Here is a 20,493-nt window from a genome sequence, read left to right on the forward strand (position 1 = left end):
TCCCTAGTGGTAGGAGGAGGGACTACAGGCGGACCCGTGGATTCATGACCGGGAAACCCCGTGCAGCTGGGCTTTAACATTGAGCGCTCGGTTGCACTTCCGCATTTGACCACCAAAATTTGGTGGTCAAATGCGGAAGTAGACGTTCTCAGACGGTACTTCCGGCAGTCTTCCGGGTGCTTCAAAACGCCACTGAGCAACTTCCACTGACATGAATAGCTGGGGGGGCGGAGCTTCGCGCCAGTTCAGTCTCTATTATATATATACTCTATGGTCCTCACAAACGCCGTAACGTTCATGCGTTGTGAGAGAGGTATGCTCGGCTGCAGACTTGTCATTTGGTAAGCCTATATGCTCGTTTTATATGTAACTATTGATTTTGGGGTTTTTGGTATGATATAAAATGAGAGTATTTTCATGTTGTCAGGTCTACACCACACTTGTTGCAGTGCGCTGTAGTGTAGCCTTGGATGTTCCAATGTTTGGGGTGTGGCTTCCAAAGTACTCTGTGTAGGCTATAGAGCAGGGTTCCCCAATAGGCGGCCCGCGGGCCATTTGCGGCCCGCGGAGCGCCCCCTGGCGGCCCGCGGAAGAATTTAAAAAAGATATAAATGGCATTAAATGGGGGTCAGTAGCCTATGCATGTGAAATGAAATGAAATGAAATGAAATCTATATTTACCCAGGGTATCTGGGCTAAGCTCAAGAACTTGTTTCCAGCCAGGCCCTGCTCATAGAACACATTTCATCGTAGTGGTTGATGCCTTGTTCAAGGGCATTTCAGCGGTGGTAATTTTTAACGTGTCGGACGGCAGATTCGAACTGGGAACCTTCCGGTATCTAGACCGCGCCGCTATCCGTTCGGCCACCGCTGCCACTCAAACTGGGCATCCTTTTCAAATGGGGTCCTGCCCTGAAAATGAATTTTCAGGGCAAGACCTCGACCTCACGCGTGCGGACTCGGCCCCCAGCCTGGTACCCTAGTCAAAATATGGCCCTCGAGGAAAATTAATTGGGGAACCCTGCTATAGAGCGTCGCAGTCCCGCCTCCTACCCTGGACCAGGAAATGAAACCCAATGCATTATTCTCATAGACATTTCTTAAAGTATTTATTTAAAGACGGTTACGCCGCGGACAAAGCCAACTCGAGTCGTGACAACTCATGACAACACAAACAATATTTTGGACCAAACAAACAAACAAATAGAGTGATGGAATAAGTACAGTGTTACTCCACAAAAATACACAAGTTACACAAGTCATTAAAGCAATACATTCAATTTGATTAAAAAGCTGATGAGACTTACATTGTGATTTGTCTTTATTGTAATACATATATTGTATCTATGGTGTGTAGACTATGGCGCGATTCATACTCCTATTTTAGAGCCGAATAAAAGTCGGTTCGGCTCTGTAGAGCCTACAATGTGACGTCATTTGAGGTTCGGGGGGGCGGGTACCGTCCTAAAGTCGGCGCTTCGGTGCTACTGAAAATTTCTGACGAGCCGAAATCATTTCGGCACTACAGCGCCGAAACAGCGGTAAAATAGGAGTATGAATCGGCCCTAGGAGTCCAGTTTGTTGATGACATCCAGTCAGTAACATAACATAATTTAGTAGATCATAATAACACTTGAAATGTAAGAGGTACAGTATAATAGAATAGATAGTAAATAATACACCTTATAATCTTATAAAGCAGAATAATGAAACAAAATAAAAACTGAATACAAAACAAATTCACATTATAAAATCAAATCTAGCAGTAAACAAATACACAAATCACATTTTCTCAGTCCTTGGTCTAATCTTAAATGCTTACCATACTTTTTTATTGTGTGACCACTTTGGATCCATTGAGTGAGTATATCTGGGGGGAGGACAGTATGTTAGACTGTGATTGGTGGAGAGATGGTTCTATTGTTCTCTTAGTCAATCATTCAAAGCAGTTAGTGGCTCTCTGGTCTATAAGAAGACTTGTTCTGTGTAATTTCTCCACAACTCATCCAGGATCATTTCTGGTCACATCTGACTGTGGACTGCAGACTTCAGGTGAAGATGAACTCTCTCAAACCCACCAGGGACATTTCTGCGGAACAGGAGGAACCCAAAGACCTTGGTATGTTATTCAACCTCCCTTTTCACTCCTACTGTTCTGTTTTTATTCCCTCAATATTCTCAATGGTAATTGTATTGTTAGCTTATTATCAGTAGCTTTGCTGTAGATCATTTGTGTTCTTCATCACAACAACAACCAAATATTTTTAGTATTACTTAAGGATTAAGTAATCACGTAATCCCTATATTTTAGTCATGCTAAGGTTTTTAAGTCCATTGTTTTAATAGTTAGCTACATGACAGGGATTTGTTGCACAACAATTACTTGTTGTCTACTTATCAACCTATCAACTATCTTTATTTTGGATTTGTGTCCAATCCAGTGTCTCATCATCAGTCTGACTGCCCTGACCTACCAGAGGTGAATGAACAAAGAAGCTTGACAAAGAAAAAACACCATTGCTGTGATCAATGTGGAAAACACTTCCCTAAAATGTCCAAACTTGAACGCCACCAGAGAATTCATACTGGAGAGAAACCATATGGATGTGATCAGTGTGGACAACACTTCTCTACAATGTCCAGCCTTAAAAGCCACCAGAGAATTCACACTGGAGAGAAACCCTATGGATGTGATCAGTGTGGACAACAATTCTCTACAATGTCCAGCCTTAAAACACACAAGAGAATTCACACTGGAGAGAAGCCCTATGGATGTGATCAGTGTAGACAACACTTCTCTACAATGTCCAGCCTTAAAAGCCACCAGAGAATTCACACTGGAGAGAAACCCAATGGATGTGATCAGTGTGGACAGCACTTCTCTACAATGTCTAGACTTAAAACACACAAGATAATTCACACTGGAGAGAAGCCCTATGGATGTGATCAGTGTGGACAACACTTCTCTACAATGTCCAGCCTTAAAAAACACCATAGAATCCACACTGGAGAAAACCCCTATGGGTGTGATCAATGTGGACAACACTTCTCTCAAATGTCCAGCCTTAATACACACCAGAGAATTCACACTGGAGAAAAACACTATGGGTGTGATCAGTGTGGACAACACTTCTCTCATTTGTCCAGCCTTAAAACACACCAGAGAATCCACACTGGAGAGAAACCCTATGGGTGTGATCAGTGTGGACAACACTTCTCTCATTTGTCCAGCCTTAAAAAACACCAGAGAATCCACACTGGAGAGAAACCATATGGGTGTGATCAGTGTGGACAACACTTCTCTCATTTGTCCACCCTTAAAAAACACCAGAGAATTCACACTGGAGAGAAACCCTATGGATGTGATCAGTGTGGGCAACACTTCTCTCGAATGTCCACCCTTAAAAGCCACCATAGAATTCATACTGGGGAAAACCCCTATGGATGTGATCAGTGTGGACAACACTTCTCTCAAATGTCCAGCCTTAAAACACACCAGATAATTCATACTGGGGAGAAATCCTATGGATGTGATCAGTGTGGACAACACTTCTCTCAAATGTCCAGCCTTAAAACACACCAGATAATTCATACTGGGGAGAAATCCTATGGATGTGATCAGTGTGGACAACACTTCTCTCAAATGTCCACCCTTAAAAGCCACCATAGAATTCATACTGGCGAAAAACCGTATGGATGTGATCAGTGTGGACAACACTTCTCTCGAATGTCCACCCTTAAAAGCCACCATAGAATTCACACTGGAGAGAAACCCTATGGATGTGATCAATGTGGACAACACTTCTCTGAAATGTCCAGCCTTAAAACACACCAGAGAATTCACACTGGAGAGAAACCCTATGGATGTGATCATTGTGGACAACACTTCTCTCAATTGTCCAACCTTAAAACACACCAGAGAATTCACACTGGAGAGAAACCCTATGGATGTGATCATTGTGGACAACACTTCTCTCAATTGTCCAACCTTAAAACACACCAGAGAATTCACACTGGAGAGAAACCCTAGGGTTTACATTATGACAATAGCTTAGCACATCCACGTACAAATGATTTATGATGATCCTTTTTCCCCTTTTGTTACATTTTGTATCACAATTAAATGTGTATACTGTTTAAATGACATATTCCTTTTTGTGGTATTTCTTATTCACTGGGTCTTTCCCAGATTAATTCTAATTCAGAGAAATTATTAAAACCGAAAAGTATGGTCATTACTTTGAGTTGGAGTATGTTATATTTTTTTCACCCATTGCATCAATCAATCAATCTACTATTTCTGACAATCATGATTTATTTCTGCTTCATTACATCTAACGCTGCATGTTATTATGATACTGCTGTTATACTGTATACTGAACATGTCACACCAACATTATGCTGCAGATAGAAATAAAAGTATCGATATTCAATTTCATTCTCAATCTTATTCTTTGTTTTACTGTCATTTGACCTGCATATTTTCTGTAAATTAGATGAACTGTTTCATAGGTTGTTCACACAAACAAATTGTATTTTTAGACCACACTTGGTAGGTATTAATACACTTTGGACCACTAGAGAACATAACATTTGTGCAAGAAAATCATGTGCAAATTCAGTTTCTACAGGAACATAGATCCCATTATTAAATGGGATCCATGATTGGAACAGGATTACACACATTAATATGCTCATATGCATTAAACTTTATTCTACACTTCCCCATAATGTCCAAAATACACCGGATAATTCACATTCAGAGGTTAGGGGCAGGAGCCTATCTCCTGTTTCTGTTGCTTGAGTACATCCCCTGGACATGACGCTAGTATGTCGCAGGGATTTACCCCATATCCAACCCTTGACACTGAGTGCCAAGCAGGGAGGCACTGGGTCCCATTTTGAGGATTTTGGTATGACCCGGCCAGGTCTTCACATGCCAATTGTGAATTTGGCATGTGAAGATGAAGAAGTTTAATGTCCAATAATCAAAAACATTATTTCATTCACATAGGGCTAAACCTTTTATAATTTTAAATGACAATTATATTGTACAGTGAAGAACTTGATAAATAACTGGAAATTAACTGCTGACATCCCTGGATTTGCTTTTTTTGGCAAAGAAAAGCACATTGAAATGAACATCTCTGATGATGGCCCATCATCATCTAGGTGTCTTTGGTTATGAGCCTTTCATATTGAAATGGAGCCTGACTGCAGTTAACTGGAGGAGAGCTGTGAGGAGGGGTTTCACCACTCCAAGACAAAGGGGAGGTGTTACTACTTTCAGGCTGCACTCTTCTTTAAAGTGACCCTTTGAGAATACATTGGAGTAGGATCCTAACTAAGTTACTGCACAGTATCATGCAAGTTAATACACCTTATAATCTTGTGAATTTGTTGGATATTTATTTTCACATAAAGTAATTATTTTAATTTGTAACAAGACTGTTTAAATGTCATTCCAACTACCATGTGGGTTGTTCAGTGGTGGAATAAGTACACCGTGTGAATCCACAGAAATACCCAAGTTAAATTAATTGAATTAATTCAAGCAAAACATTCAATGTATTGATGGTGTGTACTACTTACAGTAGTTGTATCTGGTGTACAATCGATAACATTGTTACCAAGTTGGATTATGTACCGGCTGTTTCTGTCAGTAAGAAAACCCCTTAAAATGACAGAATGGAGGAGGAAGGCTTGCAGGTGAAAATACAGTTTTAAAGTGTACCCGCGCCCACGGCCTTAATAACAAATATAAAACTGGGCAACTAAAGAAAGGGCAACTCAAACAAATATAACTTAAACAGCAGAATGTGCACCCTCTGTGGGACTGAGAATCTACATGGCACAAATACAATACAGCATAAATACCACAAATGTATATTGTTGAACATCGTGAATAAAATGAATGTATTGTTGATCATAAATGAGTCTGACAGAGGGTGCTCTGTCTGTCACACACTGTTCTGTGGTAGTGCACCTCAGCAGCTAATGCAACCATCATGGCCTATGACATCAATGACTCGTCCATTTCTATTTTTTAACCCCCACTTTTGGAACCACATACTGCACTAAAACAAAATGGGATCCATGAAGGTCTGTGATTGGAACAGGATTACAAACATTAATATGCTCAAATGCTTTTCATTAAGATTTATTCTACACTATCCATTTGTGTATTTGTGTGTGTTCTCATCCATGTTACACAAATCAACAGTGGAAACATTATGCCTCAGTTAAAAGTATAAGTTTCTTATTTAGTAAAATAACGGAACAAACACATCCAACATCTGAAAAAAAACTATTACTATAATGTAACAAATAGGATTTACCTTGTTGAAGGAAATGTTGCCTTTTTCTTGTACAAAAGAGAAATTTATGATAAACCTCAACGGTTTGTGGGGGAATGTGATGCTGATGATATTGTGTTTATATTTCTGAAAATGGAACTGTTTTGATTCACGGGGGGAATAATGACGATTTGCTCCGGATCAGGTATATGATGTAAATGAAGTATGTATTTGGTAAATCAGAAGCTGTTTGTTGGTTTGAAAACTCTCTCTCTCGATGGTTAGCCTGCCTTTGTATTATAAAGCACTTGTATGCAGTGTGTGTTCTTTAAAAAGCATTATTTCTCGCGACGTGCTCCGGACAATAATGCCGTCTCTGTGTTGATGAAAAAGCAGTACATGTATATGGGCCAATCCTTTTTTTCTTTTTTTCTTCTTTTTTTTTTATAAAACTATGCATATATAAATACTACATTGTTCATAGCTTTATTTGACCCATGAAGCTATATACATAACTTTAGTCTGAGTACAAGTAGTTGTACCAGACTAAAAGCTTATTTTCCTTGAGATGGATCACAATGTATATGTAGCTATCGAAAGAAGTCTGTGAATGCTATTTTTATTATCAAATAAAGTTTTCCATACAAATAAAAAAACAAAACAAATTTGTTATCATGTTTTGGCACCGTTTTTGTGAACCCTTTATAAATGCTGAACACCCCCCCCCCCCCCCCCCCCCATTCTGCAAAAACTGGTGGTTGCTGGCATTAGCTGGCCTTAACTGGCTGGTCATTGGTCAAACTGGTCAGGCTGGTCTTGCTGGTTTGTCAGTATAGTTGGTCAGCTGGTCACCCACTCAGGCTAAGCTTGTCTTGAAAGCAAAACGACATAGGCCTACTATAATTCATGGTTTCCGACAACATACTATAGTATGATGTTTTTCATACTACGCGGCACGCCATCCGGCACACGGCACGCCATCCTGATGCACATTACATAGCAAACACCAATAAAATGCTACATGATCTCAAGAAGAACAACTTACGACTTAAAATCACAGAGAGCTCAGTGGCACCCTTGATAAAACGATGTCAATGTGAGCCAGAGGTTGTGAGTTCAAATCCAGCTGAGTTCCTTCTACTCTTCACTGTGGACCACCTTTTGGAGAATAACACCCAGAAGAACAATGGAAAGCTGAGGAGATTCTAGGAGAGCATGGTGGCTCTCTATGATAAGCTGCTCTCTATGTGAGCCACAGGTCGTGGGTTCAAGCTCAGCCCATGGCCCATCGTATCGGACGGCATACTATAGCAGATGAAAATCACTCCGAGACCATGGACTATAGCCACCGTAAGATAAACCTAAATAGGTTTGAATGGGGTTTCTAGGTGTAAGTATGTAGGACTAGTAGCATACCAAAGTTTGTGCTATTGCCATTGAGAATGCATTGGGCGTTTAAGTTAAATAACTCAAACTACAAAACATTTCAAAGTAAAAAGTTCCAGCATGTGTCTCCACAGTAAGCTGATTTATAAAAAGTGTTAATGGAGTTTCTAGGTGAAAGTGATTTTTTTTGACGTGCCAATAGCTGCCATTGAGCCCCATTGTAAATTTCTCAAATTTGAAAGAACTATATATTTCTAAAACTATGAAACATTTCAAAGATTCCTTTTCAGGCAAACATGTCCACCGTAAGATAAACCTAAATAGGTTTGAATGGGGTTTCTAGGTGTAAGTATGTAGGACTAGTAGCATGCCAAAGTTTGTGCTATTGCCATTGAGAATGCATTGGGCGTTTAAGTTAAATAACTCAGAAACTACAAAACATTTCAAAGTAAAAAGTTCCAGCATGTGTCTCCACAGTAAGCTGAATTATAAAAAGTATGAATGGAGTTCCTAGGTGAAAGTGCTTTTATGACGTGCCAATATCTGCCATTGAGCCCCATTGTACATTTCTCAAATTTGAAAGCACTATATTTCTAAAACTATGAAACATTTCAAAGATTCCTTTTCAGGCAAACATGTCCACCATAAGATGAACCTAAATAGGTTTGAATGTGGTTTCTAGGTGTAAGTATGTAGGACTAGTAGCATGCCAAAGTTTGTGCTATTGCCATTAAGAATGCATTGGGCGTTTAAGTTAAATAACTCAGAAACTACAAAACATTTCAAAGTAAAAAGTTCCAGCATGTGTCTCCACAGTAAGCTGAATTATAAAAAGTATGAATGGAGTTCCTAGGTGAAAGTGCTTTTATGACGTGCCAATATCTGCCATTGAGCCCCATTGTACATTTCTCAAATTTGAAAGCACTATATTTCTAAAACTATGAAACATTTCAAAGATTCATTTTCAGGCAAACATGTCCACCATAAGATGAACCTAAATAGGCTTGAATGGGGTTTCTAGGTGTAAGTATGTAGGACTAGTAGCATGCCAAAGTTTGGGCTATTGCCATTGAGAATGCATTGGGCGTTTAAGTTAAATAACTCAGAAACTACAAAACATTTCAAAGTAAAAAGTTCCAGCATGTGTCTCCACAGTAAGCTGAATTATAAAAAGTATGAATGGAGTTCCTAGGTGAAAGTGCTTTTATGACGTGCCAATATCTGCCATTGAGCCCCATTGTACATTTCTCAAATTTGAAAGCACTATATTTCTAAAACTATGAAACATTTCAAAGATTCCTTTTCAGGCAAACATGTCCACCATAAGATGAACCTAAATAGGTTTGAATGGGGTTTCTAGGTGTAAGTATGTAGGACTAGTAGCATGCCAAAGTTTGTGCTATTGCCATTGAGAATGCATTGGGCGTTTAAGTTAAATAACTCAGAAACTACAAAACATTTCAAAGTAAAAGGTTCCAGCATGTGTCTCCACAGTAAGCTGAATTATAAAAAGTATGAATGGAGTTCCTAGGTGAAAGTGCTTTTATGACGTGCCAATATCTGCCATTGAGCCCCATTGTACATTTCTCAAATTTGAAAGCACTATATTTCTAAAACTATGAAACATTTCAAAGATTCCTTTTCAGGCAAACATGTCCACCATAAGATGAACCTAAATAGGTTTGAATGGGGTTTCTAGGTGTAAGTATGTAGGACTAGTAGCATGCCAAAGTTTGGGCTATTGCCATTGAGAATGCATTGGGCGTTTAAGTTAAATAACTCAGAAACTACAAAACATTTCAAAGTAAAAAGTTCCAGCATGTGTCTCCACAGTAAGCTGAATTATAAAAAGTATGAATGGAGTTCCTAGGTGAAAGTGCTTTTATGACGTGCCAATATCTGCCATTGTGCCCCATTGTACATTTCTCAAATTTGAAAGCACTATATTTCTAAAACTATGAAACATTTCAAAGATTCCTTTTCAGGCAAACATGTCCACCATAAGATGAACCTAAATAGGTTTGAATGTGGTTTCTAGGTGTAAGTATGTAGGACTAGTAGTGTTCAGAATATTGCTTAATAGATGTTTACTAAACAATCTCCCTCTGACATGGATCGCTGGCCTGGACACAACAGTGCAAACTACTCGACTCAATCAACTTGTAACAAACCAAACACAACGAAAATGGTATTTTGTTGTTTATATCACACTCACACACGTACACACATTCACTAACTATACTGTTTATACAATAAAATCAACCAGTCTGTACGTCGCTTATAGCACAGTTATGATAGCTTGGCTTTGTTGTCGATAGTAGTAGCAGCAGTAGGTAATTTTACTGTTGAAATAAGAAAACACACAATACAATCATTAAACGCAGAACATACAACCGACTAACACATTTACACAAGAAAGGTATAATGTGGACATTGATCCTTATAATAACATTTACGGGCACTTTCACCTACCGACCGACCGTCCCAGGACCAACGGAGAACTGAAGTCCAGATGTGAAATGAAATGAAATGAAATGAAATCTATATTTACCCAGGGTATCTGGGCTAAGCTCAAGAACTTGTTTCCAGCCAGGCCCTGCTCATAGAACACATTTCATCGTAGTGGTTGATGCCTTGTTCAAGGGCATTTCAGCGGTGGTAATTTTAACGTGTCGGACGGCTGGTTCGAACTGGGAACCTTCCGGTATCTAGACCGCGCCGCTATCCGTTCGGCCACCGCTGCCACAATGTGCGCACACGATACCCAATGCTTATTATAGCCACACCCACTCTTTAATATAAATGTAAATATAACAGCCCCTGTACATCCCCATTCTACTCCCAATAAATCGCTTCTACTCATAAGAATAATAACTATTATACACCAATGTTCAAACATTACAGGAATAACTGTATTCTTAATAATAAAAGCTAATATTGATAGCTGATACAAGACCTCGATCGATGAGGCAAGAGATGTGATGCTCTCCACCTACCTCTAGGGTGCATCACCGCTTTACACACAGGTCAAATGCTGTCAGCTTAGATATAAAAAATGTTTCTCACAGGTAAACACCACAAGTAGCATGCCAAAGTTTGTGCTATTGCCATTGAGAATGCATTGGGCGTTTAAGTTAAATAACTCAGAAACTACAAAACATTTCAAAGTAAAAAGTTCCAGCATGTGTCTCCACAGTAAGCTGAATTATAAAAAGTATGGATGGAGTTCCTAGGTGAAAGTGCTTTTATGACGTGCCAATATCTGCCATTGAGCCCCATTGTACATTTCTCAAATTTGAAAGCACTATATTTCTAAAACTATGAAACATTTCAAAGATTCCTTTTCAGGCAAACATCTCCACCATAAGATGAACCTAAATAGGTTTGAATGGGGTTTCTAGGTGTAATTATGTAGGACTAGTAGCATGCCAAAGTTTGTGATATTGCCATTGAGAATGCATTGGGCGTTTAAGTTAAATAACTCAGAAACTACAAAACATTTCAAAGTAAAAAGTTCCAGCATGTGTCTCCACAGTAAGCTGAATTATAAAAAGTATGAATGGAGTTCCTAGGTGAAAGTGCTTTTATGACGTGCCAATATCTGCCATTGAGCCCCATTGTACATTTCTCAAATTTGAAAGCACTATATTTCTAAAACTATGAAACATTTTAAAGATTCCTTTTCAGGCAAACATGTCCACCATAAGATGGACCTAAATAGGTTTGAATGGGGTTTCTAGGTGTAAGTATGTAGGACTAGTAGCATGCCAAAGTTTGTGCTATTGCCATTGAGAATGCATTGGGCGTTTAAGTTAAATAACTCAGAAACTACAAAACATTTCAAAGTAAAAGGTTCCAGCATGTGTCTCCACAGTAAGCTGAATTATAAAAAGTATGAATGGAGTTCCTAGGTGAAAGTGCTTTTATGACGTGCCAATATCTGCCATTGAGCCCCATTGTACATTTCTCAAATTTGAAAGCACTCTATTTCTAAAACTATGAAACATTTCAAAGATTCCTTTTCAGGCAAACATGTCCACCATAAGATGAACCTAAATAGGTTTGAATGGGGTGTCTAGGTGTAAGTATGTAGGACTAGTAGCATGCCAAAGTTTGGGCTATTGCCATTGAGAATGCATTGGGCGTTTAAGTTAAATAACTCAGAAACTACAAAACATTTCAAAGTAAAAAGTTCCAGCATGTGTCTCCACAGTAAGCTGAATTATAAAAAGTATGAATGGAGTTCCTAGGTGAAAGTGCTTTTATGACGTGCCAATATCTGCCATTGAGCCCCATTGTACATTTCTCAAATTTGAAAGCACTATATTTCTAAAACTATGAAACATTTCAAAGATTCATTTTCAGGCAAACATGTCCACCATAAGATGAACCTAAATAGGCTTGAATGGGGTTTCTAGGTGTAAGTATGTAGGACTAGTAGCATGCCAAAGTTTTGGCTATTGCCATTGAGAATGCATTGGGCGTTTAAGTTAAATAACTCAGAAACTACAAAACATTTCAAAGTAAAAAGTTCCAGCATGTGTCTCCACAGTAAGCTGAATTATAAAAAGTATGAATGGAGTTCCTAGGTGAAAGTGCTTTTATGACGTGCCAATATCTGCCATTGAGCCCCATTGTACATTTCTCAAATTTGAAAGCACTATATTTCTAAAACTATGAAACATTTCAAAGATTCCTTTTCAGGCAAACATGTCCACCATAAGATGAACCTAAATAGGTTTGAATGGGGTTTCTAGGTGTAAGTATGTAGGACTAGTAGCATGCCAAAGTTTGTGCTATTGCCATTGAGAATGCATTGGGCGTTTAAGTTAAATAACTCAGAAACTACAAAACATTTCAAAGTAAAAGGTTCCAGCATGTGTCTCCACAGTAAGCTGAATTATAAAAAGTATGAATGGAGTTCCTAGGTGAAAGTGCTTTTATGACGTGCCAATATCTGCCATTGAGCCCCATTGTACATTTCTCAAATTTGAAAGCACTATATTTCTAAAACTATGAAACATTTCAAAGATTCATTTTCAGGCAAACATGTCCACCATAAGATGAACCTAAATAGGCTTGAATGGGGTTTCTAGGTGTAAGTATGTAGGACTAGTAGCATGCCAAAGTTTGGGCTATTGCCATTGAGAATGCATTGGGCGTTTAAGTTAAATAACTCAGAAACTACAAAACATTTCAAAGTAAAAAGTTCCAGCATGTGTCTCCACAGTAAGCTGAATTATAAAAAGTATGAATGGAGTTCCTAGGTGAAAGTGCTTTTATGACGTGCCAATATCTGCCATTGAGCCCCATTGTACATTTCTCAAATTTGAAAGCACTATATTTCTAAAACTATGAAACATTTCAAAGATTCCTTTTCAGGCAAACATGTCCACCATAAGATGAACCTAAATAGGTTTGAATGGGGTTTCTAGGTGTAAGTATGTAGGACTAGTAGCATGCCAAAGTTTGTGCTATTGCCATTGAGAATGCATTGGGCGTTTAAGTTAAATAACTCAGAAACTACAAAACATTTCAAAGTAAAAGGTTCCAGCATGTGTCTCCACAGTAAGCTGAATTATAAAAAGTATGAATGGAGTTCCTAGGTGAAAGTGCTTTTATGACGTGCCAATATCTGCCATTGAGCCCCATTGTACATTTCTCAAATTTGAAAGCACTATATTTCTAAAACTATGAAACATTTCAAAGATTCCTTTTCAGGCAAACATGTCCACCATAAGATGAACCTAAATAGGTTTGAATGGGGTTTCTAGGTGTAAGTATGTAGGACTAGTAGCATGCCAAAGTTTGGGCTATTGCCATTGAGAATGCATTGGGCGTTTAAGTTAAATAACTCAGAAACTACAAAACATTTCAAAGTAAAAAGTTCCAGCATGTGTCTCCACAGTAAGCTGAATTATAAAAAGTATGAATGGAGTTCCTAGGTGAAAGTGCTTTTATGACGTGCCAATATCTGCCATTGTGCCCCATTGTACATTTCTCAAATTTGAAAGCACTATATTTCTAAAACTATGAAACATTTCAAAGATTCCTTTTCAGGCAAACATGTCCACCATAAGATGAACCTAAATAGGTTTGAATGTGGTTTCTAGGTGTAAGTATGTAGGACTAGTAGTGTTCAGAATATTGCTTAATAGATGTTTACTAAACAATCTCCCTCTGACATGGATCGCTGGCCTGGACACAACAGTGCAAACTACTCGACTCAATCAACTTGTAACAAACCAAACACAACGAAAATGGTATTTTGTTGTTTATATCACACTCACACACGTACACACATTCACTAACTATACTGTTTATACAATAAAATCAACCAGTCTGTACGTCGCTTATAGCACAGTTATGATAGCTTGGCTTTGTTGTCGATAGTAGTAGCAGCAGTAGGTAATTTTACTGTTGAAATAAGAAAACACACAATACAATCATTAAACGCAGAACATACAACCGACTAACACATTTACACAAGAAAGGTATAATGTGGACATTGATCCTTATAATAACATTTACGGGCACTTTCACCTACCGACCGACCGTCCCAGGACCAACGGAGAACTGAAGTCCAGATGTGCGCACACGATACCCAATGCTTATTATAGCCACACCCACTCTTTAATATAAATGTAAATATAACAGCCCCTGTACATCCCCATTCTACTCCCAATAAATCGCTTCTACTCATAAGAATAATAACTATTATACACCAATGTTCAAACATTACAGGAATAACTGTATTCTTAATAATAAAAGCTAATATTGATAGCTGATACAAGACCTCGATCGATGAGGCAAGAGATGTGATGCTCTCCACCTACCTCTAGGGTGTGATGTATCTGGAAATCACAATTCACATTAATATAGATAAAGAACCATGTTTTAAACTAAAGTGGATCTTTGTCTCTCAGGGCCTGAGAGAGTGACATGACGTGTTTAGACAGGATGTATGGGCAGCTGCAGGAGGGACCCTAAAGATCTGGCTTGCTGATAGTAAACGGCCAGGCCTGCAGGACACCTACTGTTCTGTGCTTGCTTCCTGGTGACCAACACCTTATTTAGACATGTTTGACCATTTGGTACAGGGGGGTTGGGACCACCTTCGCATTTCCTTTGTGTATAAGGTCTACTGCAAATGTTTGTAACAGTTAGTTCAGTGGCTCACACGCCGTGAGGCGGGTGGGCCAGGCCCATGGCTGTGAATGATGTCTTGTACTCTCTGAAAATAAATGGAACTCCGGAGCAACTTTCATTCTGCCTTTGTCTCTGCTGTTGGCTTCATTCTCCGTCCAGAGTGTTTTTTAGTCTAAGTATTTAACGTCTGTTTATGCTCTATGGGGAGAGGGAAAGCAGTCTCTCCTCTGTAGATTATATTCTTCAAAGTGGTGCGATTACCCGGTCGCGATGATGCATTTTTTGCGTCAGGCGAGAGAACCAGTGGACAATTGACAATTCAGTCTAATAGATATTTCGGTCGGCAATTTTTTGGACGGAGGAGAACGACGACGGCGCTGCAGTCGAACTGACGGGGTTCAACACGGCGATCACCGCCGCAACAGGGACGGCCTGCCCGGCGCGGTTTCATCACCACCACGACGGAGGCGGCCTGCACCGAGGAGCGGCGATGGGCAGCGGCTTGATGCTCTCGGCGATCGTGACCAGGGGCGATGGACAGCGGCTGGACGGCGGGGAGAGGGGTGCTACGGAGCACAGCGCGCCCCGGCCCGAGGGCGTTCGTCGGCGGTCAGCGGTCCAAGGGAGGCGATCGCCGCGATGGCCACTTCATTGACTCTTCACGGCGCGTCTCGACTCGACAGGCGCCGGCGGCGAGGCGTCGTGGCTTCGTTCCATTCAGCGGCTCGACAGAGCTGATCTACAAGCTCGCAACGCGGCGAATCGCAAGTTTCTGCCTCGCAGAGGCCTACAGGCTCCTGTGATGACACTGATTCACTTTCTCGTTTTTTTAGTCATGTTGTATTGTCATGACTGAAAGGGAGGAGGTGATGAAAGTGAATTCGGATCAGAATGAAAGTTTTCGGACAAAGGGCAACTCTCGACAACAGAGCGGCCTATGCCATGCGGTGCATAAGTGTACTGCATCACAAACCTCGTTTGACCCGTGTGCGCTGACTGATGACGAAGGTGAGACAAAAGGAGAAGAAACGTTACAGAAGATTCTATTATATCAGATGGATATCGTTCCATTTGATTCCAAATGTATGTCTACGTTTGTCTAGTTCAACATATAATGGGCATGTGTGTTGATTTTATGTGTCAGGTATTTAATTAGAGAAGTTGACTTAATGGGATGATATGCCTAAGGGAGATTTGGAGCTGAATAGAAATATTTACCGGAGTAAGATTAGTTAGATGTTTCTTTGTCAGGCGAAAGACAGCGCTCCTGTCGTACGCATAAGTATTAATCATCCTAATTGTGCATAACGTTCTTATTTTTGTTCGAATAAATTTGTGAATGGGAAAAGTCAACGAAGGTATTTCTGCTATGACATGTGGGGAAAACTCTAAAGTTATATAAATTACTCTAGGATTTTAACGTTAGTAGGTAATAGTAGCATGCACGAGATCTGGAAAAACATACAGCTCTTTTAAATGGGAAGGGGGTAGGGTTTATGGTCGCCGGTGGTAACAGTGCTGTTATTTGTACGAGCCTTGGGGAATCTAGAGTGTTGAAATAATTATAGATGATTTCTGCATGTCCTAAAAAGATGAGTTAACTAAACAAAAATGAATCATTTTATGAATGACTATGGTAAAATTTATCCTTAACATTAACTGATGCTAAGAGCATCAGAGGTAAAGTTTGAAGAACCGTAACACACTTTGGATTCAATAATTGGGTGCTTTTGGGTGAAGCAAAAGGGGTTGGGTGCAGCGACGGTGTATTGTGTTTAAATGTCAGATATATGTTTACGGGTTATCATTTATGTCAATGATCATGTTTTGAGTTATGTAAAGGTTAAAAGTGTTGATTACAGTACAGAGAAGTTGTTAGTGTGTAAGAGAGATTCTTACTGTGGTTTTCGGGCTGGAATGTATTTTTTACTATTTACTTACTTACTTATTTTTATTCATTGTATTTCCTATGTAATGTTTTAGCCTGAAATTAAATTGAACACAGAAGGGAGTTCTATAAGCACACCGATGATAATACTGTAATGGAATGAGAACACTGGTAACGAGTTATGTGATTTGAATGCCTAGAAGTTTGTAAGCCATTTTTGAATTCTACTGTAATTGTTGATTTCTTTGTGTCATATTTTTTATGTTCCAGTCAGTGCCAAAGGGAGGACGAGGGTTAATTGTGTTTCCATATTCGTTTTTATGAGGCATGGTTGCCTCAAAGGGAGGTCTGATGTATCTGGAAATCACAATTCACATTAATATAGATAAAGAACCATGTTTTAAACTAAAGTGGATCTTTGTCTCTCAGGGCCTGAGAGAGTGACATGACGTGTTTAGACAGGATGTATGGGCAGCTGCAGGAGGGACCCTAAAGATCTGGCTTGCTGATAGTAAACGGCCAGGCCTGCAGGACACCTACTGTTCTGTGCTTGCTTCCTGGTGACCAACACCTTATTTAGACATGTTTGACCATTTGGTACAGGGGGGTTGGGACCACCTTCGCATTTCCTTTGTGTATAAGGTCTACTGCAAATGTTTGTAACAGTTAGTTCAGTGGCTCACACGCCGTGAGGCGGGTGGGCCAGGCCCATGGCTGTGAATGATGTCTTGTACTCTCTGAAAATAAATGGAACTCCGGAGCAACTTTCATTCTGCCTTTGTCTCTGCTGTTGGCTTCATTCTCCGTCCAGAGTGTTTTTTAGTCTAAGTATTTAACGTCTGTTTATGCTCTATGGGGAGAGGGAAAGCAGTCTCTCCTCTGTAGATTATATTCTTCAGGTGCATCACCGCTTTACACACAGGTCAAATGCTGTCAGCTTAGATATAAAAAATGTTTCTCACAGGTAAACACCACAAGTAGCATGCCAAAGTTTGTGCTATTGCCATTGAGAATGCATTGGGCGTTTAAGTTAAATAACTCAGAAACTACAAAACATTTCAAAGTAAAAAGTTCCAGCATGTGTCTCCACAGTAAGCTGAATTATAAAAAGTATGAATGGAGTTCCTAGGTGAAAGTGCTTTTATGACGTGCCAATATCTGCCATTGAGCCCCATTGTACATTTCTCAAATTTGAAAGCACTATATTTCTAAAACTATGAAACATTTCAAAGATTCCTTTTCAGGCAAACATGTCCACCATAAGATGAACCTAAATAGGTTTGAATGTGGTTTCTAGGTGTAAGTATGTAGGACTAGTAGTGTTCAGAATATTGCTTAATAGATGTTTACTAAACAATCTCCCTCTGACATGGATCGCTGGCCTGGACACAACAGTGCAAACTAGAAAAAGTGCCCTTCCGGGCACAGGTCTCCACCAGGAGGATAGGAGTGTGTGTGATGTTTGGCAAAATGTTTAGGAGGATTTTTTTTCCTTCATTTTGTTGAGGAAATGCAGAGCCAGATCACTCATAGCATCTCTGAGGATAGAATTCTGGATGAGCAGGACATGTGCAGCATTTTGTACAAAACGGGCCACTCCTGAAAACTTTGGAAGGCAATCTTAGCCAATCAGTGTACAATCTGAGAAATCCAACAGACTCGTCTTGATCACATGACTACAGAGATCATGTGTACCGATTTGAGGCATTTTGTTCCAAAAATGTGTTTTGCAAAAATCAACCTGTTGGTGGCGCTATAACAGGCCAATGTGAAAAGGGTGGGATATATTCCTCAGCCTAGTAAGAAAATGTGTGAAAGATTTCACGTAAATTGCATGCTGCGTTCATGATTTGAGGCTATTGTTCAAAACGGGGCAATCTTGCAAACTGTGAAAGCCAATTATAGCCAATTAGGATGGAATATGAAATATCAGACAGATCCGACTTGAGCACATGACCATAGAGATACTGTGTAACGATTTGAGAGATTTTTGGACAGAATCTGGAGGAGTAATATCAAAAAATGTGTTTTACAAAAGTCGGCCTCCTGGTGGCGCTATAAAAGGCAGATGCGGAAAATGCAGGTAAAAGGTTTGTCCTTGGCCTCTAGGGAGTGTGCATGCAACATTTCACGCAGATCGGTGCAGTTTCAGGTACAAAATGTGAAAAGCTGCCTCATGGTGGCGCTATAACAGGCCGTTCTGGAAAATGTGGGGCAGAGGTTCATCGTTGGCATCCAGGGAGTGTGTGTGCAAAGTTTGGCATCGACCGGGTTAACGGTGCCGGAGATTAGCTGTTCACAGACGGACGGAAGGACGGAAGGACGGACGGACACACACACGGACGGAGTGCAAAACATACTCTCTCCCCATGCCTTCGGCCTGGTGGAGACAACTACTCGACTCAATCAACTTGTAACAAACCAAACACAACGAAAATGGTATTTTGTTGTTTATATCACACTCACACACGTACACACATTCACTAACTATACTGTTTATACAATAAAATCAACCAGTCTGTACGTCGCTTATAGCACAGTTATGATAGCTTGGCTTTGTTGTCGATAGTAGTAGCAGCAGTAGGTAATTTTACTGTTGAAATAAGAAAACACACAATACAATCATTAAACGCAGAACATACAACCGACTAACACATTTACACAAGAAAGGTATAATGTGGACATTGATCCTTATAATAACATTTACGGGCACTTTCACCTACCGACCGACCGTCCCAGGACCAACGGAGAACTGAAGTCCAGATGTGCGCACACGATACCCAATGCTTATTATAGCCACACCCACTCTTTAATATAAATGTAAATATAACAGCCCCTGTACATCCCCATTCTACTCCCAATAAATCGCTTCTACTCATAAGAATAATAACTATTATACACCAATGTTCAAACATTACAGGAATAACTGTATTCTTAATAATAAAAGCTAATATTGATAGCTGATACAAGACCTCGATCGATGAGGCAAGAGATGTGATGCTCTCCACCTACCTCTAGGGTGCATCACCGCTTTACACACAGGTCAAATGCTGTCAGCTTAGATATAAAAAATGTTTCTCACAGGTAAACACCACAAGTAGCATGCCAAAGTTTGTGCTATTGCCATTGAGAATGCATTGGGCGTTTAAGTTAAATAACTCAGAAACTACAAAACATTTCAAAGTAAAAAGTTCCAGCATGTGTCTCCACAGTAAGCTGAATTATAAAAAGTATGAATGGAGTAGGTGAAAGTGCTTTTATGACGTGCCAATATCTGCCATTGAGCCCCATTGTACATTTCTCAAATTTGAAAGCACTATATTTCTAAAACTATGAAACATTTCAAAGATTCCTTTTCAGGCAAACATGTCCACCATAAGATGAACCTAAATAGGTTTGAATGGGGTTTCTAGGTGTAAGTATGTAGGACTAGTAGCATGCCAAAGTTTGTGCTATTGCCATTGAGAATGCATTGGGCGTTTAAGTTAAATAACTCAGAAACTACAAAACATTTCAAAGTAAAAGGTTCCAGCATGTGTCTCCACAGTAAGCTGAATTATACAAAGTATGAATGGAGTTCCTAGGTGAAAGTGCTTTTATGACGTGCCAATATCTGCCATTGAGCCCCATTGTACATTTCTCAAATTTGAAAGCACTATATTTCTAAAACTATGAAACATTTCAAAGATTCCTTTTCAGGCAAACATGTCCACCATAAGATGAACCTAAATAGGTTTTAATGGGGTTTCTAGGTGTAAGTATGTAGGACTAGTA

The 20,493-nt window shown here is 39.6% G+C and overlaps 1 protein-coding gene across 1 annotated transcript; it reads left to right on the forward strand.

Moving 5' to 3' along the window:
* Nucleotides 1–309: 309 nt before the first annotated feature.
* LOC306918048 (uncharacterized protein) lies at nt 310–4,318 on the forward strand. Its single transcript, XM_079496021.1, has 3 exons — nt 310–341; nt 2,011–2,119; nt 2,442–4,318. The coding sequence occupies exons 2-3, from the start codon at nt 2,059–2,061 to the stop codon at nt 4,028–4,030; spliced, it is 1,650 nt and encodes a 549-aa protein (XP_079352147.1). The 5' UTR covers nt 310–341; nt 2,011–2,058; the 3' UTR covers nt 4,031–4,318.
* Nucleotides 4,319–20,493: the final 16,175 nt, after the last annotated feature.

This window comes from Electrona antarctica (assembly GCF_951216825.1).
Source record: "Electrona antarctica genome assembly, chromosome: 2".
In the NCBI taxonomy this organism is placed as follows: Eukaryota; Metazoa; Chordata; class Actinopteri; order Myctophiformes; family Myctophidae; genus Electrona; species Electrona antarctica.

Excerpts from the sequence above, each read along its gene's own strand:
- LOC306918048 (XM_079496021.1), top strand. The coding sequence starts at position 2,059 with ATGAACTCTCTCAAACCCACCAGGGACATTTCTGCGGAACAGGAGGAA. Across the intron at positions 2,120-2,441 it reads GGAGGAACCCAAAGACCTTG|TGTCTCATCATCAGTCTGAC; the intron begins GTATGTTATTCA and ends TGTCCAATCCAG.